The sequence below is a fragment of the Myotis yumanensis genome, unplaced genomic scaffold (assembly GCF_028538775.1).
Source record: "Myotis yumanensis isolate MYYU_CA2020_CCGP unplaced genomic scaffold, mMyoYum1.0.hap1 SCAF_4, whole genome shotgun sequence".
Classification (NCBI taxonomy): Eukaryota; Metazoa; Chordata; class Mammalia; order Chiroptera; family Vespertilionidae; genus Myotis; species Myotis yumanensis.
This window is the reverse complement of record NW_027223755.1, coordinates 7971221-7993724: the sequence shown is the minus strand read 5'-3', so window position 1 is coordinate 7993724 and position 22504 is coordinate 7971221. Positions and strand designations below refer to the sequence as shown.

The window sequence follows — 22504 nt, the reverse complement described above, 5'->3', positions numbered from 1 at the left end:
ATACAGCCCAGATGCTGGGATGAGCATGAACGAGCTCTTCGTGGAGTGTGCTTGAACTCGGTTGCCCTTAAGATAGAGAATGACTTTTAAAACTATAAAGGAAAACATAAAAACCATCACACAGAGACAGAGAGAAACCATAAAAACTTGTTGTAATCTCATGACTTGCATTAGTTCTTTGGGGAGGTTATGCAATAAAGCTGAATTCCTTTTCATCAGTACACTCAAAGATTAATTCACTCTTCCCTTTTGATTGCAATAATGATGTACATTGAAGATTATTCTTTCTTTTCTATGAGCACCTACTGTATTAAAAGTCAGCACTGAACGACATAAACTGATGAACAAAAATAGATCCAGAGACACAAAAGCATCGAACAGACTGTCAAACCTCAGAGGGAAGGGGTGGGTGGGGTGCTCAGGGGGAGATAAGAGATCAACCAAAAGACTTGTATCCATGCATATGAGCATGACCAATAATACAGGCAATAGGGGGGTGGGGGCAGGTGGGGAGAGGTCAATCGGGGAAAAATGAGACATATGCAAAGCTTTCAAGAGTAAAAGATTTTTTAAAAGTCAGCATTATTTTGTTTCAGAACATGTTTGAGAATAATGCCCCTGCCCTGGAGTTCCCTGGAGCCCTGTGTCTCAAGGCTGAGGTGCGAGGGTTGGAGAGGTTAGATGGATCGACCACCTCAAGGAACATGTGGATTAGGAGGAGCTAGATGATATCCAAGAGGCATGTTTGACTGACTGGCGGTCAGTTTTCTGCAGCCAGATCTCATGGGCTAGAAGTAGAATGTAGAGTAGACGATTGCCCCTGGCCTCAAGGTCAAAAACTCAGGGAGGATGCTGGGTCTTTCTCCTCACCAATTTTAGGGTCCACAGCAATACCATCACAGACACGAAAAACACCCTGTGTAGAGGGAACCATGCACGGTGTCACTTTGAGGTTAATTCATTTGAGGTGAGAGAGTCAGGCAGAGCCGAGCTATGTGATAGTTGCCAGGAAAGATGGATGATGCTGTCTTGAAATAAGCAGCATTGGAAAAAGTTGAACTCAATGTCAGAATTTTAACTGGAAGCAGTTGAAGTTTGGGCTGAAGATTATTTATCTGTGAGACTGTATTAAGGATTATTTGTAAATCATTTTAGTGTAGGGAAAACACCAATGAAAAAAATGCATCTTTATGAGCTTTTTCGTCTTTACATTGGGTGAGAGAATATACCAACATCATTAATGTCGGGGATTTGTTGAAGGCAAGATAGGCTTTGCATATGGAATGAACTGAGGTAGAAGATGAACGTTTCAGTGTCTCTTCTTAACATCTCTGTGTATTATGCCTCTCATCTTAAAAAGTGAAATAATCATTTAATCCTACCACCATCGAATCATCAGAAGGGAAAATGTTTCCTTTCCTATGAAGGGTAACTTCCAAGGGCTCTTTCCAACCCCTCACTCACTCCTCTTCAACAGCAAAATTCCCTAATACATCCGTTCTATAAAACAGTGTGGGGGCTCAAAAGTATATTAGTACTTTTTCTCCCACTTTCTGAGTTCTTCTAGCTGGGCTAATCATCAAATTCACAAAGACAGATTAACAGGAGAAAATCAAGGTTTTCATACATGAGTACAGGAATCCACATGGGCATGAAAATGCCAAAGGCAGTGAGGCAACTTTGGGTTCAGAAGGCATTTTGCACAAAGGAGGAAAGGCAAGGTGGGACAGGGTAATAGTTTTCAGAAGTGAAAATGGGTGATTCACAGGTGGTTGAGGAAGAAGGGACCATACATGGCAAGAAAATCCTTACTAGTCAACTCAGAAAACCATGGGACCCAGGGGGTATCTAGCCAACAGGTGCCTGCCTGAAGCCCTCTATTTCAAATTAGGCTCAGGCAGCATTCTAAAGTCTCCTTCCTGGAGCAGAGTTCTCTGTCTGAATCTCTTGGGCAGGAATAAAGAGAGGGTCAAAGGTTTTTTCTGAATCTTGTTTCTTAATAAACAACTTAAAATCTGTATCCCAAAAAGGCAGCTTCAGGGTGGCAAAACTTTGGTTCTCTTCAATAGCAAAAGCAAACAAACAAAACTCTTAACAATTCAATAAACAGGCAAATGATATGAAATAGAAATAGCTCTTTCAGGTAGGAAAAGATGCCCCATATAATTCATCAAGAGAAACATGAAAATAACTCTACAGTTACTTTTTTTTTTTTGCCTATCGCTATGGCAAAAATAAAACACCTACATAGAACAATATGTGGAGGAATCAGTGCTATCAATATATTATTGGCAGGAGTAAAGTGGATACATTCTCCACCAAGCAGAATTTGACCATATCAGTTATAAGTGTGCAAACTCTTTGACCCAGAAATTCCTCTTCTAGAATTGTATTCTACCAATACATTTGCATATATGCAAAATATATAAGGTATTGCGCTGTGTTATAATAACTGCATCACTGTTTATAATAGCAGAAAATTGAAAACCATGCCATTGCGCTCAATTAATATTTGACCAAGGAGGCAAGAACATATAATTGATTCAAGACAGTCTCTTCAATAAATGGGGAAACTGGACAGATACACACACACACAAAAAAAATGAAACTAGACCACCAACTTACACAACACACAAGAATAAACTCAAAATAGATAAAAGACTTAAATGTAAGTCATGAAAACAGAAAAATCCTAAAGGAATCCATAGGCAGCAAAATCTCAGACATCTCTCATAGCAATATGTTTACAGATACATCTCTTGGTTACAGATACAACTAAGGAGAAAGTAAAGAAGTGGGACTACTTCAAAATAAAAAGCTTCTGCACAACAAAAGAATCCATCCACAAAACAAAAAGGGAGCCCACTGTGTGGGAGAACATATTTGGCAATGATACATCTGATAAATGGTTAATATCCAAAATATATAAGGAATTCATACAACTTCACAAAAGGAAGACAAACAATCCAACTTAAAAATGGGCAAAGGACCTAAACAGACACTTCTCCAAAGTGGACATACAGATGGCCAAGAGACATATGAAAAAATGCTTAAAAGGCCCAGCTGGTGTGGGTAAGTGGTTGAGGGTCAACCTATGAATCAGGAGGTCATGATTCCTGGTCAGGGCACATACCCGGGCTGCGGGCTTCATCCCCAGTGAGAGGCATGCAGGAAGCAGCTGATCAATAATTCTCTCTCTCTCATCATTGATGTTTCTATCTTTCTCTCCCTCTCTGAAATCAATAAAAAAATATATATGTATATATTTTTTATGGCCAAAAATACTGTATTTTTAACAAAAAAATATATATTTTTAAATGCTCAGAGTCACTGATCATATGAGAGATGCAAATTAAAATGACAATGAGGTATTACTCACACCAGTCAGAATGGCTACCATCAACAAATCAAATGACAAGTCTGGTGAGGATGCGGAGAAAAGGGAACCCTAGTGCACTGCTGGTGGGAATGCAAACTGTGCAGCCATTATGGGAAACAGTATGAAGTTTCCTCAAAAAATCAAATATGGAACTGCCATTTGACCCAGTGATCCCACTTCTAGGAATATATCGAAATCAGAAACACCAATCAGAAAGAATGTATGCACGCCTATGTTCATAGCAGCACAATTTACAATAGCTAAGATCTGGAAACACCCCAAGTGCTCATTAGCAGATGAGTGAATAAAAAAAGCTGTGGTACATTTACACCATGGATTATTATGCAGCAGTAAAAAAGAAGGATCTCTTACCTTATGAGACAGCATGGAGGGACCTGAAGAGTATTATGCTAAGCGAAATAAGCCAGTCAGAGAAAGACAAGTATCCCATGATCTCACTCATATGTGGAATCTAATGAATATAATAAAATGATTAACAAAATAGAACCAGAGACATAGAAGCATGGAACAGACTGCAGAATCTCAGAAGGAAATCGGGGGAGGGTGGCTAGGAGGGTGGGAGATCAAGCAAAGAACTTGTATATATGCATAACCCATGGACAGACAATAGGATGGAAAAGGACTGGGTGGGGGTGGGATGGGCTAGAAAGGGTCCATGGGAGAAAAAAAGGGACATATGTAATACTTTCAACAATAAAGATTTAATTTGAAAAATAAAATTAAAATCAACGAAAAAATATCCTCTCATGAGGATTAATAAAGGATATTACATTACATTTAGATATTATGTATACTAGTAAAATGTAGATGTAAGTTTTATTGCATTACAATTGAGAAAAATGTTACCAAAACCATGAATTATTTTGTTTTACAAAAATAAATGTTTTATTGCATTAAAATTGAGAAAAAATACTACTATAAAAAATAAAACTAAATATTCATTATTAGGGAACTAATTAAATAAAATATGATAAATCTTATTAAAATATAAGCTCTATGAGGAAAGGTATTTTTATTTGTTTTGTTCACTGCTATATCAGAGCTTAGAAAAGTGCTTCACACATGGTATTTCAATAAGTATTTGTGGACTATATCCATACAATAGAATTCTAAGTAGAAATAAAAGAGATTAAAGAACCTTTTAAATACAGATGTGAAATGATGTCCAAAATATATTAGGGAAAAATAGGACGGTGAAAAACAATGTGTATTATATACTATTGTGTGTGTGAACAGTACATATATTTGCTTATATATATAAATATTTCTATTTTTGAATAGTCAACCTTTTTTAAAAATATATTTTTTTATTGATTTCAGAGAGGAAGGGAGAGGGAGAGAGAGAAAGAAACATCAATGATGAGAGAGAATCATTGATTGGCTGCCTCCTGCAGGACCCCTACTGGGGATCGAGCCTGCAACCCAGGCATGTGCCCTTGACCAGAATTGAACTCGGGACCCTTCAGTGCCCAGGCTGATGCTCTATCCACTGAACCAAACTGGCTAGGGCGAATAGTCAACCTTTTATTTACCATATTTCAGCAGCTTTGCATCTTTAAATTTTGACCCATGTGAATGTATTCACTATTCAAAAGATAAGTATGTAAAATTTAAACTATTAAAAAATAAAATTGAAAGGGCGAGGGCTAGGCCCTCCGCCTTCCCCCAGGGTAAGGGCCATCTTGCCCCAGGGTAAGGGCTATGTCCTCCATCTTACCTTGGCCACATGTATGGCAAGGAGCTTCTTCCCGGAAGTCTAAGACTCTGCTAGCCACACCCAGGAACAAGACATCGACTTGCGCCTGGCCAATCGGCAGAGCACAGTCCTTTCTCCAACCCCTGCTATAAAACCCATCTCTGCGCGGGGTTCTATCTCTCAGCCACTTGGTTTGCTGTTGTGTCGGTGAGTCTGGTGGATGGGGAGCTCAAACTAGCTTGAAATACAGATTCTTATGCTTTTGCATCGGATTGGCTGGCTCCCTGATGTGGTTTCTTGGGAATCTTGAAATCTGGGCATAACAAAAATATAGTTCACTATCTTGATTGTGGACATATATCAAAGCATCAAATTGTACTCTTTAAATATGAAGAATTTATTGTATATCAATTATACTTCAGTAAAGCTGCTTTAAAAATACGGTAAACGAGGAAAACACTGACTATTCAATAAACGGTGTTGGAATATTTGGCTACCATTTTAGGAGAACAAATTAAAATTAGATCCTTACATCACAGCAGACATGAAAACAATTCCAATTGGATTAAAGTGCTAAGTGAAAAATAAAATAAAACAAAACCCTATAAAAATGTTGGAAACGTCCAAACCTGTAAGAATTTTTATGAGTTTAATTGGGCCAAACTGATGACAATTGCCTGGAAGCAAAATCTCAAGGGGTTGAGAACATGCTCCAGAGAATGGCAGTTTTGCGCCTTATTTTATACATTACATTCAGAGGAGGAGGCTTAAGGGGGTTATAGGAAATTCACTGGTGAAAGATTATGGAGGCAGAAGAAAGCAAAGAGGGGAAATCTCTGGAATTGGATAAAAAAACACACAAATAGACACATACTTCTTTTACATAGGTGGGGTTAGGATAGTTAACAGTCAACAATTAACCTGATAACAATAACAATGAGGGGCTCTGTGGGCTCCTACTCTGTTGGGAGATTGTGCCCTGAGGGGTTTGGGAAAGGAAATTACCCTGACATTTCAAAAAGGTATGTGGTCACACATGCAAAATAACAGTAGACAGGCTCAAGTTACGTAAAGAGTGACCTTTGTCAAGAAAGATGCCTGCCGAAACCGGTTTGGCTCAGTGGATAGAGCGTCGGCCTGCGGACTGAGGGGTCCCGGGTTCAATCCGGTCAAGGGCATGTGCCTGGGTTGCGGGCACATCCCCAGTGGGAGATGTGCAGGAGGCAGCAGATCGATGTTTCTCTCTCATCGATGTTTCTAGCTCTCTATCTCTCTCCCTGCCTCTCTGTAAAAAATCAATAAAATATATTAAAAAAAAAAAAAAAAGAAAGAAAGAAAGATGCCTGCCCAGGAGGTGACCACCTGCCATGACCTCCTCTTAGTTATGTTGCCAGTGGAAATGGGGTCTTTCCTTGGAGCCCCAAGAAAAGCACTTCTGGGGACCCACGCATGGGAGGATAAGGGGTGGGGGTAAGGTTTCTCGAAGCTGGAGCAAACACAAGGGACTGTCCCAGATGCCTGGCACCTGGGTCCCATCCACGGCCAGGTGGTTCAGTTCCAGCTGCTGTGGAAGAACTCCAGCCCTGTCTTCAGCAAGCCCAGAAGGGCCAGGGCCCAGAACTTCTGTGCCATCGGTTCAGTCCATGCCAAAGTTGAGTCCGGTTCAGTCTCCGTTCCCATCAGGCTAGCTTACCGGTCCCCCCAGGCTCTCGCTTGGAGCCTGCACTTGGGCCTGTGCTGCTGCTAGGCCCGAGTGGCTGCTATGGGGAGAGAACAAGTGAGAAAAAAAAAAAAACAGGCGAATGAGCACAGTTACCAAGAGAGAGGCCTTTGTTAAGCTTTGATTATATTACCTCAGGCTTTCAAATTGGCCAATCTCTTTTCCAATCCTTCTACGGGTTTGTGCTGGGCCTTCCCCCTAATTAATCCGTCTCTTTCCCAGATTAGACTCCTCCCCTTTATGGTCTTCTGTTGGGGTCCCACTGAGCATTCCTCAAAGCAGAAAGAAAGCGAACCTCCCCTGTGCCATCTTGGCTTCTACTGGGCATGCACCCAGCAGAGGATACCCCTCCCCCATCTCCAGGGGGAGTGAACTGGTTGTGCTCCAGGTAGATTGGAAAGCCAGTCCCTCCTCCCTACACATGGGGGTGGGGGCAATGCTGCTCTCCCCTGGAGTTTGTGAAGCTGTAGCTTCCGACCTAATTAGGCTTGGCCAGCTGTGCTCCCCTCTCTTTTATTAATGCCCACGCTAACAGAAAGCTTCCATTTCAGACCATCCTATGTGGTTACTTTAGGTCCTAAACTTGTAAGGCTGCCCTGCAGGCCTCCCCTAAATTGGTCAGGTCTAGTATGTGGCCCTTGTGTTGGAGAATGTAGTACTTTTATGCCTTTAAACAGGGAAAGGTCTTTCCAATAAAGGGGATTAACACCCCTCCATCACCCTGTGTATGGAGGACGGACTGGCGTTCCAATCAACCCGGGGAACAACCAGTTCAGTTCACAGAGGACATGGAGAAAAAAGTAACAGTATCAGGTTCCACCGTCTAAAATTTAAAACTTCAGATGAGAAAAGACACCCTGAACAAAGGTAATGTCTTTGGCCAAAGCCTCAAGATATTCAGCAGAGAAGGGAAGCGTGTGGAAATAATCGGAGACAGCAAGGGCTCTCCACCTTTCTGCGCCATTGTTCCTTTAGACCAGCGGTTCTCAACCTGTGGGTCGCGACCTCTTTGGGGGTCAAACGACCCTTTCGCAGGGGTCGCCTAAGACCATGGGAAAACACATATATAATTACATATTGTTTTTGTGATTAATCACTATGCTTTAATTATGTTCAATTTGTAACAATGAAATTGGGCGTCACCACAACATGAGGAACTGTATTAAAGGGTCACGGCATTAGGAAGGTTGAGAACCACTGCTTCAGACAATTTAATGAGGTCTTTTCTCAGAATAAAATAAAACATATAAGTACATAAAATCAAACACACAGACATTTGAAGGACTTGTCATGTTTAAGATAATTTGACATATTAGGCAACACTTCCGCTTTTTCCTCCCTTGCCTCACTGTCTCTCTTCTGATTCCTCCTTTTCTTCTCCATGTTTAGGCATTGGAGAGCTCCCAGGGCCAGTCCTTGATTATCTATTCTTAATTATCTATTCTCTGGCTACACTCACTGCAGTTAAGATGACATTCACCTCATTAACATTAAACTACAATTGTTTTAAACACTATCTAAATCAGCCGTGGGCAAACTACGGCCCCCTTGAAATGAATAAAACTAAAAAAAAAAAAAGACCGTACCCTTTTATGTAATGATGTTTATGTTGAATTTATATTAGTTCACACAAACACTCCATCCATGCTTTTGTTCCAGCCCTCCGGTCCAGTTTAAGAACCCACTGTGGCCCTTGAGTTAAAAAGTTTGCCCACCCCTGATCTAGATGCTGATTATTCTCAAACTAGACCTCTCCCTGAGTTCCTTCCTTACATCTGACAGCCTATTTCACAGCTTTACTTGATTATCTCAAGTTTTGATTTCCTGCCCTGACCACACCCCACACATATCTGTTCCAGGCCTTCCCCAAATCAGTAAATTACAACTATAGTCTTACAGTTTATCAGGCCAAAAAAAACCTTACTGTTCTTTTTGAGCCCCCACCCCCCCCCCAAAAAAGCCTAAAAAAATTTGGCTAATTTAGCAATTCCATTATATATAATTCCAGTCTTTGTAATGATGTCATAGTACCCTTTGCAATAGTGTACTAGCATCTACTAGTATATATATAAAAGCCTAAGCAACTGTTAAGACTGAACAACTGAATTGACCAGTAGACCAGTTGTTATGGTGCGCACTGACCACTAGGGGGTAGATGCTCAACACAGGAGTTTCCCCTTGGTGGTCAGTGCACTCCCACCGCCAACCTCCCACAGCCAGCCAACCTTCCCCAGTCCCTCCCTCTGGCCAGCAAACCTCCCTCGGCCCCTCCCCAAACCCCTCCCCTGGTTCACCAGCCAGGCCTAGGGACCAAACCTGTGCATGACTTTCAAGCACTGGGCCTCTAGTGTATAATGTTAAACAAAATAACCATGATTCTTTAAGTCAGGGGTCCTCAAACTTTTTAAACAGGGGGCCAGTTCACTGTCCCTCAGACCGTTGGAGGGCCGGACTATAGTTTAAAAAAAAAACTGTGAACAAATTCCTATGCGCACAGCGGCGGCAAAAACACCCAGCGGGCCGGATAAATGTTTTCGGCAGGACACATGTGGCCCGCGGGCCGTAGTTTGAGAACCCCTGCTTAAGTTTTAGTTATTCCATTCCATTTCCATTATGCATCTTCTGCCTTCATGCACTCTCACACATGCACTTCCTAGGTGCTCCCACGCAGAGCTGTAACTTTTAATTCCATGTGTGTGAAAAGTCCCACATGTGCGATTCCAGTTTCCTCTCTATCTTGAAGGCCATTGCCACCTGGGCATCTCCACTTGGAGATCTGAGAGGATCCAAAACAGAACTCTTCATTCACCAACGTCCTCCCTGAGCCTTTGGCTCTCCACCTCATTTCAATTTAACTCTATTTACCCAGTTGCTCAAGTCCCAAATCTTAATTTTATCTTTACCATTCTCTTTCTTTTATACCCTTTGCTCAACTTATTATCAATTCCTCACAATTGTCTTTCAAAATACTTCCCCAAATGGGGCCACTTCTCACATCTCTCTGGTTAGTCACCGTAAGCCCAACCACCATCATCTTTCACTGATGCTTTTTCAGGAGCCTCTTAATGAATCTCTCACCCTCCTAAGCACTAAACTGCCCAGAATAGGCCTCACCTGCTAACTCCAATTTCCTGGAAGAATTTGAAAACAGAACCAGCAGTAAAAGTTCTGAGTCCTAGTGGATTTGGTAGAGAAAAGATGCAAGTATAAGCAGCCCTTAAGAAAGGGGAAACTCCATCCACGTGTCCAGGACATGAGGACTGAGCTCTGTCTTAAATATTGCATTTAAAAACATGGAAGACGTCTAAAAAGGGATCCCAGCAGATTATCTAATAAAAGTCTTCACCTCTTCTGTGTCTGGTGAAAACTGCTTTTTCTCATCTTTTCTACCTGCCTCGTACGTGTTAGCAATTGTTATCCCTCTCTGAATCTATTGCCCCGAAACAGGTTTTCCTCTGATGGAATAGAAGGATGCCAGGATTTTGACCAGAGGGTGGATTGGGGTAGGGGTGGGGAGGGCAAGAGGCATTCTGTTCCAGCTGATGGAGATGCAGGAATGTGGAAGAATGTTGGCCACCAGGAAATTGCTCCCCTAATGTCTTTGTGACATTTGGGATATTCCTTTTGGTTCACGAAGAGTGGGTAGTTCTTGGAAGATTTTGGGGGTTGAATTGATTGTGGTTGGTGTTATTGCTTGTTAGGACAGATTCTAGAAAAAAAGAATTTAGCATTCTACAAAACACATTAAAATACGGCTACCTTTGGTTTTGAAAGTCTCACCTCAAGATTTTTTTTCAACTGAAGAAATGCTGTTTCCAACTTCTCTACTTGTCCAAAACATGGCATGCTCTGTCTACGCCGTCCTTTCTCTCACCTTTGCCACATGTTGCTAGTCAACCTGGAGTCCCTGATGGTCCCTCACACAGCTCTGCGTCTCTGCTCAGGCTGGTTCCTCCACCTGCAATGACTCTCCCTCGCTATTTTCAACTGTGGAAAAACTCCCTCGTTTTTAGAGTTCTTTTTGAAATGCTGCCTCTTCCATGAAACCCTGCCTTTTCCCCACAACTGAAATTAATCTTTCTCCTATCCGCCTAGAGAATTTTAGTTTTTAATCTCTCGTCAGGTTTTGTTTTGTCACGTATTTCACATATGTTTTCCCTACGATGCTTAACGATTGCAATTATTTGGCTCTTCTCTGTGTATTCCACCTCCCTCTAGGCCTTCAAACATAGTGGGAATTTGTAGAATCCTGAGGGCAGTATCTTCATTGGTAGTGGGACTTGCAGCAAAGCAGATCTGTGTGGCATTCAAGTGCCTGAGCTTTCAATGCAAGGGGCCCGGGGTGGCGTTCCAGTCCAACCACTTAACCAGCTGGTGACCTTGGCTGGTTGCTCAGAACCCCAATTCCTTCATTGGTAAACTGGGAATAATAAAACGTAGTAACAATAGGGTTGTTGTGACAAGTAAATGAAGCAAATGTAAAGCACTTGGCATAGTGCCTGGCACATAAAAAAGACTTAAGCCGTTTTTATTATTGTTGCTATTACCGTTAGCATTGAATCTCTGTGCAGAAACAAAAATATTCTCACCACATATGACTCTATTTAAACAAATTGGGAGAGAATTAACTGGAGAGGGATTGTGCTAGCTCTGCTAATTCCAAGGATTCCCCTATAACAGTGATGGCGAACCTATGACACGCGTGTCAGAGGTGACACGCGAACCCATTTTTTTGGTTGATTTTTCTTTGTTAAATGGCATTTAAATATATAAAATAAATATCAAAAATATAAATATTTGTTTTATATCTTTGGTTGCAAATATCAAAAAATTTCTATATGTGACACGGCACCAGAGTTAAGTTAGGGTTTTTCAAAATGCTGACACGCCGAGCTCAAAAGGTTCATCATCACTGCCCTATAAAGAGCAAAGACCTCTATACTAGTAAAGAGTAGTCACTATAGAACAATGCTATTCCATAGAAATATGAGTTCCATGTAATTTAAAATGTTCTATTAGTCCCATTAAAAGAGGCAAAAGAGGCTTAGCCAGTTTGGCTCAGTGGATATAGCGTCAGCCTATGAACAGAAGGGTCTCAGGTTCAATTCCGGTCAAGGGCACATGTCCAGGTTGTGGGCTGGATCCCCAGTAGAGAGAGTGCAGGAGGCAGCCATTCAATGCTTCTCATCATTGATGTTTCTCTCTCTCTTCCTCTCTGAAATCAATAAAAAATATATTTTAAAAACTAAATTTAAAAAAGGGGCAAGAAGAACAGACAAAATTGATTTTATTATATTTTAATAATATATTTTATTTAAACAATATCTAAAATATTGTCACTATAGCATGTAATCAATATAAATAATTATTAATGAGATGCTTTACTTTTTTTATTAACCCTTCAAAATCCTTTGTGTACTTTACACTTACAGCACATCTCAGTTTGCACTAGCGACATGTGACTAGTGACTACCATGCTGGACAGCACAGCTTTACGGTACTAGATTTAAAAACATCTGTCTCATAACTGACTCAAAGCATTCCGGGCTTTCATTGAATATAGTTGGTGTTATCGGACAGTATGTGTCTCTGAAAATGATTGGGGCTGCAAGTGAACACTGGGCTCTGGTCTTGACTTGGACATTCACTTGTTTGACTTTGGACAAACCATTAATTTGTCCTGTGGCTTAGCTAGGTCATAAGGTCATTAAAAATATGACTGGTCCCTCATTCCAGTCTGTCTTATCCCCACCACCATCCCCACACTCCCAGGCCTAGTCTTGAGACCTGCACGTACACCCACACAGGTTACCTGTGGTTGAATATTCTAAAAACAACTCATACCTCTGTAAGATTTATTAATTGAGGCATCACCAATACTGTGGGGTCTTGAGAGTATACTTTACACCTTTTGTCTTTTCTCAGAGGTTCTTCCAGCTTATGAGAGTGTTATTCTTAGAATTTGAGGACTTTGAGTTACCTGATCTAGTGGTTTCCATCTTGCTCTGGGCACCCACTCCAGAGGGAGGTCCAGATGCTGGCAGGGAAGGGAAGGGTAAGAGAAGAGAGACAGGGAAGGGAAGGTAGAGGAAGAGCCAATCTGGAGGTTCTGGGCTCCCTGGCCTAGGCTTATCTGTGATATGCCACATTGCTGTTCGTTTCATCATGAGATTTTATTTGAACAGACTAGAGGCCCGATGCACGAAATGCATGGGGATTGGGGGGAGGGGGGGTGTTCCTCAGCCTGACCTGCACCCTCTCCAATCTGGCACCCCTGGCTCCTAACTACTCGCCTGCCTGATCATCCCTAACTGCCTCTGCCTGCCTGCCTAATTGTTCCTAACTGCCTCTGCCTGCCAGCTTGATCACCCCCAACTACCCTCCCCTGCTGGCCTGATTGCCCCCAACTGCCCTCCCCTGCCAGCCTGATCGCCCCTAACTCCTTGCTCTCCTAATGGCCTCTGCCTTGGCCCCCGCCATTGTGGCTTTGTCTGGAAGGAAGTCGGACATCCGGAAGATGTCCGGTCGACCCGGTCTAATTAGCATATTACCCTTTTATTAGTATAGATGGTTTAAAAGAAATGTTTGAAACCCAGGTCTTATTTCACCATTATTTAGATGGGAGGACCACAACATTTGCCCAAACTTACACAACTCAATCTCAGTGTATTTTTCTTCAAAATCCCATTACCTCCTACATTCACCTATTAAGAGATTTAGAAAAACTTACTGGACTTCCAATAGAAATACCCTTTGACAACTGAGGCCTGTGGACAGGAATGAACTGGTCACCTTGAGTTCGTTTCAAGTGAGCAGGTGTGAACTTGTGTGGGGAGGCAGGTGGGTGAGGAAGAGGCCTGCCTTTGCCTCCTCGGTGACCCAGAGGTGACCTGCCGCACCGGACAGCAGTGCCTCTGCCCCACCAGGGAGGATGGCATCTATATAGATGCTGGAGGCTGTCTTCCCTGGTCTTTCTATGTGAATCAGTCCATCAACACATTAGCAGAAGAAGGGCTTAACTCAGGAGCACAACACAAATCTCAAATGTATGTTTTGAAGCCTACACTAACTTTATTCTGACCTTACCCCCGATTATTATAATAACATCCCATGACCAAAAGTTATTTCAGCCACTAAGGTTGATTTGTGTTCAAGGCCCAGACAGTCTCTACCATTCACCCCGTTTTCTCAACTCAAAGCTGCATTTTCTCTAGCTTAAAAAATTTGCATATTTTCTCAGTGCCTGTTTTTGACTCACAATAAACAATGCCCAGACCTCCTGCCAAAAAAATGTCCAAATGCGAAATAGTTGCTATAATGGTCGTTTCTGTGATGGCAACTTTGCGCGGTGTGCTTTTAAATTGTAATTACTTTTTCCCCTTACAAAAGCTGTGTATCTGTCGTGATTGCTGTCACTATGATTCTATATGAGCAAACGCTTATGAAAGATTCATGTCATCGCTGTGCTTCAGAAAACCCGTGCCCTTCAGTACGCTTCCTCTGGTGACTGTTTATGTGTTTGTGTTTAATTTGTGGCAGAGGAATCTAATGAGAAGCCATTAATCACTGAGTGCATAGAAAAATCCGTGTCTTTAACTAAATAGACCGAAGTGAATAGGGCAAGCCCGTTATTAGCATGACTTGATTTAGAATCATAGGATGCTAATAGGGAAAGTGACTTGAGAAAAATAATCTATCTAACCTCATTTTACAGATGATGTTCAAAATTAGGAGGGAGGAACGTGTGGTTTAGTGATTGAAAACCCAAGCTCGAAGCCTGAACCTGGCACTAAGGAATCATGGCACAAAACAGCTTGACTCCTCATTCATGCTCGTTTTCGAGGCAGATGGGTTGAATCCACAAATTGATGAAATGCCCAGCAGTGGTTCTCAACCTTCCTAATGCCGCGACCCTTTAATACAGTTCCTCATGTTGTGGTGACCCCCAACCATAAAATTATTTTCTTTTTTTAAAAATATATTTTATTGATTTTTTACAGAGAAGAAGGGAGAGAGATAGAGAGTTAGAAACATCGATCAGCTGCCTCCTGCACATCTCCCAGTGGGGATGTGCCAACAACCCAGGTACATGCCCTTGACCAGAATCGAACCTGGGACCCTTCAGTCCACAGGCCGATGCTCTATCCACTGAGCCAAACCAGTTTCGGCACTTCCCCCTTTTTAAAGTTGATGTTTACTGAGGTCATTTCTCCAAGTCTTAGGATTGGGGATGAATTGATGAACTCTCGGATTTGTGGCTCATACAGCAACTCTTTACTGAGCACCTTTTGTACTGGTAACTGAGTTTACAGTGTTATAAGCACAGGCTCTACTCTCAAAGATCCCACCGTCCAGAAATGGAGAGTCACAGATCAGGGTGGTAGCCACTCTGGGAACTTAAGCCCTGGAGCGAGCCTTGGGTGCACATAGGAGGGGCAGTCAACCTGTCAGGGAGAAGAAGTTTAGAATTGACTTCCCAGAAGAAATATCTGATGCTAGACTTTCCTTTTAATGTTCTTTACTTTCTTTTCTATCTGTCTTTAACAAAAGCTACCAGGACTTCTTTTGGGAAAAGATGAGAAACCAAAGAGCCAAAACCTGTTAACGTTTGTCACTCACTGACTGGAATCCTGGGCAAATTCCTTAATCCCTGTAAAGCTCCATGTCAATGTCTGGATTTATTGGCCTGGTGTACATCAAAGCATTGTCACAAAGATTAAATTAGATAACACAAGTACAAGTGCTTATCCTATATAATAAAAGGCTAATATGCAAATTGTCCCCTTGACCAGGAGTTGGACCAGAAGTTCAACCAGGGGGCGGGGCCGGCTGGCCAACCGCCTGTGGCCCCTGCCCGGGGCTAGCTCCAACCCTGATTGCTCCCCACCCCTCTGATTGGGGCGGGCCAGCCAGACCCCAGCCGTGCCCAAATTTGTGCACCAGGCCTCTAGTAAAACTATAAATTCTTATAAAAGTGTTGACTATTATTGTTGCTAGCACTCTGCTGAAGGCTTTAATTCCAATTAACTTACACAATCTTTTCCAATTAAACCAAAATTCTAGTCCTTCTAAGGCAGTGGTTCTCAACCTTGGCTGCACATTAGAATCACCTGGGAATCTTTTTAAAATCCTGATTTCTGGCCCTCATCCTCCAGAAATTCTGTTTCTTTGTTACTAATGTTGTGGTCCCACCCCATAACAAAAAAACAGAATTTCCGGAGGATGAGGCCCAGAAATCAGGATTTTAAAAAGATTCCCAGGTGATTCTAATGTGCAGCCAAGGTTGAGAACCACTGTTCTATAAGGTTTGGCTCATGTTGAGTAACTGGGGAAAATGCCACTTCCCAATATAAGTCATAATTAATACCAATGACATCTTCATTAAAAAGTAGACCCATTTAGTTTTAATATGGAGAAAATGTGTTCAATTTCTTTAAACCACCATTATGTTCAACTCTTAGCTAACTTGTGATAACATGGTTGGTATAACTTCTCGTGATTTGCAGATCTATTTAGGGGTTCCTCTTGTTCTTCCCTTTTATGTTAGGGTTCCCCAGGCCTCTGCCCTTGCTCAGATTGCTTCTTAAACCCCATCAGAGGTCAAAACATTAGAATGTACTAGAAGATCATGCTGCTGACTATAATGAATGAAGTGGGCAGGCCAAGCGACCTGGAGAGTACACACCTCATGTCCTGGAAGCGGTCTGGACTCCATGCCAGCTTGCCCCTTGAAGGGCCTCAATATTGTGAGATTGTCTGCATTTTCCAATGGGATTTATTTTTTTAAATGTGTGTGTGAACTATCCCAGTTCAAAAGCTCCTCCTCTCTCTTGCCTAATAGTAAAATCACTCCTGTGCTTAAATCCTCTGACTCCCTCTTGCCTTCACTAGGAGTTCAAGTTCTTTACTTTGGTGTTTTGGGTCTGCTGCACATATAATGTTGAGCCAAGCGCAGTTCCTTGGAGGAGTGCTCAGTCTTGTAGGGAGACCTGGTAAATAGGCCTCCACGCAGAGGGCCGTAACTCCCTGTGGGCCCTCCCCTTGCACACTGCATAATAAGGTGTGTTTGTGGGCTCCTTGAGGAGAGGGACTGGTGTTTGGAGCTTAAGGTTTGTTGAATGAATGAATGAATGAATGAATGAAATAAAAGTTCATTATAGTTCACCTCTATTGGGGTTTTCCAGGCTTCACATAGGCTAAAATAAACCCAGCCAATTAAAAATCCAACTAACCACAGTTCACTACAGATTTTTCTGTTGTTTGTTTGTTTGTTTTTACATTCAAACCCAGAAATGAAAACATTTTTAAGACAAAAAACGAAAGACCAACTATCACAAGTGCCACTTTGAGTCCTACTACTTTTAGTACTTCCATGGGGTTAAACCTGGTCCCATCCACTGTCATCACATTCTGTAACTTCCAACTTCTGGAAGGAGAATTGACACACTTGATGATGATCCTAAACGCAAGCTATTTGAACAAGGAATGACAAAATCTCTTACGAAATGAAAAGAAAAAGTGAAAAATGTTCGATAAACTTTAAAAGGTTTGCCAACTCATTTTCTTTCTCAACTTCCAGAATTCCCTTATCTTGAATGTCGAAATTGGACTGTTCTGTACTATATTACAGCACTTACTTGTTAATTATCATCCCTCACACTTCAAACGAATGAGTGGGAGGGTCGATCTAAGGTTAGGTTGGATTTGGTTGTATCTTGTTATAATGACATTTTTTCTCAAAAAAAAAATTTTACCTATCACATGCTTAATAATAGTATATTCAAAGGAAGTCCTTGAGAGGTTTTTTAAAAGGAGCAGCATTGCCAACGTGAGTTTTTCTCCACTCTGAAATACCAAAATTAATATGACTTCCTGGCTGTCTCCTACCCAGAGGAGCTTTAAATGGCATGCAGCCTACAGAAGCTTGTTATAATTTCTTGATCTTTCGCTCCTTCAGTATTTCTGTGAAGGGAAAGAACATGTTTTACAAACAGGGGTTTTAGTTATAAAGTAGGGGAAAGGTAGAAATGTGTGCTGAGTAAGCCCAGGCCGCCCCGAGGGCACTATCGTTATAGCTTTTCAAAAGGGCAAGTGGTGCTTAAAAGAAGTCATTCCCAATATTTCCCCTAGACCAGTGGTCGGCAAACTGCAGCTCTCAAGCCACATGCGGCTCTTTGGCCCCTTGAGTGTGGCTCTTCCACAAAATACCACGTGCGGGCGCGCACATACAGTGCGATTGAAACTTCGTGGCCCATGCGCAGAAGTCAGTGTTTTGTGGAAGAGCCACGCTCAAGGGGCCAAAGAGCCGCATGTGGCTCGGGAGCCGCAGTTTGCCGACCACTGCCCTAGACCCTTGTAATCCAGATGAACTCTGAACTGAGACTCTTTGCATCTCATTTTCTCATTAGGTTTTATTACAGCCAACAAAACTCAGGAGCGAATTACTCCCTTCTCAAGGGTACACCAGACTCCCATAATTTCTGTGCAGACCAAAATAATGAAATGGTTTTTAATCAAGCTTTAGGGATTAGAAAGAAAAGTGAGAAACTTGGGCGAGGGGGGAGGGGGGGCCTTGGACCTTCTCATCTCTATGCTAACCAAAGTGTGGTTTTTCTGGTCGCTTTCCTTCCCTAGGGTTTTAGTGGGGTGGGGGTGGGGTGCAGGGAGGGGGAAACCAGGATTGAAAAGCGGAAATGTCCCTTGGCTTGAAATTCCATTTAAAATCATTTAAAGATTTCTCTTTAAATTCCCTGGAAATACAGGTCCCTTCCGCAAGAAATGTGGATAGATTAGCCTTAAACCCATGGCCCAGGAAGGATTTAGTATAGTAAATACATGCTTTAAAATGAAGTCATTGTATTGAGAAATGGCATCTGCCCCACACCCTTAGACCAGAAGTGCCAACATCAAATCCAGTAGCCGTGTTTTAACAGGGAAGGCTGAAAAGCATTTTGTTTCCGACCCTTACAATCTGCCATCCATTTATGAGTTATTTAATGTTTACTACGCATCAAGCATAAGACTGGTTCTTGTCCTCCAAGAACTTACACTTTAGTTGAGGAGCCGAAATGTAACAGGATTTTTAAAAGAAAGGAGCAGTAGAAGACGGTATAATTAAGTGTTAAACAATGTGGTACAGATGCCAAGTGACTGGGCTGTTAGTGGAAGAGAAAGATTGCTGAGGGCCGAGACTCTCAAGAGTATGTATTTTCAATAAACTCTTCAAACAATGCCAAATTTAAGAGTTGTAATACTTGCTGCTAATTTGTCCTTTGAAAGCATGTACGTGATTCACCATTGCTCTGCAGCCAACAGCTGTTCAGAAGGGACGTACATGGGAGCAGGCAGGGGACAGATCTTCAGAATCTCCCCCTGAATTTACTAACGAAGGAAAAAGACCTCCTTTCTTCTTGGGTAACAAACACAAAATTTAAGCAGAGTTTGCATGGTGAATATGAAATTTAATGAGCAGGAATACAGACCTCTGGCTGTAAGTTTTGGTGTGGGTTTTTGCTCCTATTAAACTTTTTATGTTAAACAACGTCTAAGCTTTGGAGATGAGTCAGTCTTAAAATCTATGTCTACTATCTATTTTCCTTCTTAAGAAAAGTGCACTAAAAGTGCCGGATATATTCTCAAGGCAATGATGAATTTCTCCTTCCTAAAAATGATGGGGGAGGGGAGAGCCGGAGGGGGACGTTTCGCATCCTTTAAAGTTGAGGCACCTATCTGCACAGCAACTTATCTTTTGAAGTCACAAAACTTCAAGTGTGTACTTTTTACTCTATAGTTTAGCAAATATCCTGGACTCCTTGTGTCACCATTTTAATCTGCGTGGCAGGCACTTTGAGCTAAATTAGGTTTGTTATAATAGAGTGTAACCTGCTTAAATAGAGGCATGTCTCAGCTTGTGTTTTGAGTAACTTTAGGCAAGTTTGGAGAACTGTAGCAAGCATCCCTCCCACCCCACCCCCACTAGACTGCGTCCAGGATCTTCCCAAGAAATGCCAGTTATGTCCCCAATTCTAAAGAGAGGGACTCTTTCCTAACACGGTACAAGCAGGCCAAAGAGCACGCTCTCGCGTTTCTCCAAGGGCAGGGAGCCTGCGAGAATAAAGCCCGATCATTCAATGCAGCCTCGGGAAAGGCTCCCTGGAAACGCTCGGACCAGACCTCCAGCCCGCGGCGCGCGGCGCGCGGCGCGCTGCCTCCGCCCGGCCGTCCTGCCCCCGTTGGCATTTCCAATGAAAGTGGACCGACCGCGCCAGAAAGGGGTCTCGGGAGCAAAACAAAGCCGGCCCGCCTGCGGCCGGGGCGCCCGGAGCCATCGATATTCCAGAACCCCGGGCTTCCCGCCCCGGCCGGGTGTCCCCCGCCCCGCCCCGCGCCGCGCAGGCTCCGCCCCTTTCCTTAAGTTGCAGGCGCGGCGCTCCGGTCCCAGAGCACATGCCCGCCGGCTCCCCGCGCGCCCCTCCGCTCCGACCTGCTGGGCTCCCCGGGCATCGCCGGGCTCCCTCCCACCCGGCACAGAGTCGGGAAAGGTAAGTCCTGCGGGCGGGATGCCTCCGTGCCCCGGCGGAGGGGTGGCGAGGGAAACGCTAGCCATTTGGGTCGATCAAGTCCACGCTGGTCACTGAATGTCACGAGCTCGGGGTGTGTCTCTGTGCCGGGGCTGGCGTGGTTTTGGAGTTTAGTCCCTCGCGGGGACGAGGGGCAGGTTGTGGCTGGGGATCTGGGAAAGGATCAGGCTGGGCGGCTCTGCTGAGCAGTGACTGGCTGGTGGAGGCAATCAGATCAGGAGAGAAAAAATCTGGTCTTGGCGTCTCCTCTTCATCACTCCTCCCTACACGGCTCGTCTGCTGGGAGGTGTTTAGACAACGTGTAGGTCTTACTATCGCTGACGCCACCCGGTAATTGTATTTAAAAGTCAACACTGGGAAGCAAGTCTTTTTTTTTTTTTTTTTTTTCCCCACACTGGGATTTGCCAGAAGCGCCCGAGGGTTTGCCAGTGACCTCCCCCGCGGTCGCACACGCAGGCTGCTGGTGCTGCCAGACACACACGTCCACGGGCACGGTTGGTTGGTTGGTTTTTTGTTTTGTTTTGTTTTGTCTTGGCTTGATCCGTGGTAAAGATTAGGGATTAGAAATCTTGTAAAGCAGCAGGAGGTACCCCTTGATTTTTCAAAAACGATTTCCACCTCTGCAAAGATTTACTTCGATTTTAATAACCTGGGAACCCTTTAGAGAAACTAGAAACCACACGCTGTAACGTTTGGAATGAAAATTGGATTCATCTCCTCTGTTCTAGAAATCCTAACATTTAAAATACTTAGAAGTTGGGAGAGCTTCCTCAGAAGACCTCCGTGTGTTTGCCACAAAGACAAATGCTGCTTTGCACTCCTTGTAAGAAAAGTGGAAGTTAATTATGACTTCAGGTGGTGTATAGAAGTGCCCGGAGGACTTTTCTTATTTTACAGAAAAAAAAAAAATCCAGAAGTTGCCTTGTGAAATAGGCAAATGTAGTTGCCAAGTCCTGTGGCTACTTGTGTTCTTTTCATGGCCATATGTCCTAGTTGATATTCTGATGATTTTTTTTTTAATGAAGAAAATACTCGCTTCATTGTTTATAACAGGAAGCTCCAACTGTGAAATATCAATACCTCAGTTCACTTGATTGACCTGGTTATGCCTTCACCACGCTTACAACATAAGCCAGCAAGTAATTATTGAGTGTTTCCTGTGCATTCAATTCAATTGGACATTTATTGAGGGCGGACATTGTGCAAAGCTCCCAGCTAGGTTCTGGGAAATAGGGTGGGGGTAAGAGTGTTCAGTCATCCCAGCTCTGGTCAACCCTTTTGTAGCCTCCATGGAGGGGGGAAGACAGATTTCTAAAAGTAGAACACAGGTTTCTGTTCACGCATTCTGAATGTATGCGCATTTCCCACACGTGGCCGGGCAGATGTGCCCAATCGAGGCATTCATTGTACCTCCATGGTGATTCCTACTGAGATCGTGCAGTTCGCCCCCAGTTCCTCCCGGTGTGGAGCTCACTGACTTCTCCCCGCTGGAGATGTAACTCCTGTCTCTTTCTCTCGCTCTAGGTGTGTTCTCAAACACCGAAGGGGCCTGGCTCTCTGGGGGTGATTCCGAGACGCTGAGGGGCCGAGAAGAGACCCCGCTAGAGAAGTAAAGGATGACCAAAAGCAACGGAGAAGAGCCCAGGGCGGGTGGCAGGATGCAGAGGTTCCAGCAAGGCGTCCGGAAGCGCACGCTCTTGGCCAAGAAGAAAGTGCAGAACATCACCAAGGAGGATGTTAAAAATTACCTGTTTCGGAATGCTTTTGTGCTCCTCACCGTCACCGCAGTCATTGTGGGTAAGTCATTTGATAACAACCGAGAAGACTCGCTCTTGTTTCTCAGGGGCCACCCGGCTGCCTGGGAATATTATCAGATGGTCTGACTGTAGGTATTCAGAATGATAGCCCAGGCTCTCTTCTGGCTTTGAAGGTTTTTCCCCCCCAGTAAATGACAGTCCCTTGGCATGTTTGGAGCAATAAACGCATGGGAATCTGAAAGAAGCAGCATTAGGCATTCTGCAAATCAATTGATTGATTGTGTGGAAAGGGAAGTAAATCAAATGTTTTCCCAACTCATAGAAGGACAAAAGAGTAATCATTTAATCATC

The 22504-nt window shown here is 43.2% G+C and overlaps 1 protein-coding gene across 1 annotated transcript in view; it reads left to right on the top strand.

Annotated features, from left to right (window-relative positions):
• The first annotated feature begins 20252 nt into the window (after window positions 1-20252).
• SLC1A3 (solute carrier family 1 member 3) overlaps window positions 20253-22504 on the top strand; it is a 73243-nt gene continuing 70991 nt past the window's right edge. Inside the window, exons 1-2 of the mRNA XM_070411822.1 lie at window positions 20253-20357; window positions 21921-22193. Coding sequence (XP_070267923.1) covers window positions 22013-22193 — 181 coding nt within the window. The 5' untranslated portion in view covers window positions 20253-20357; window positions 21921-22012. The remainder of the gene's footprint in view (window positions 20358-21920; window positions 22194-22504) is intronic.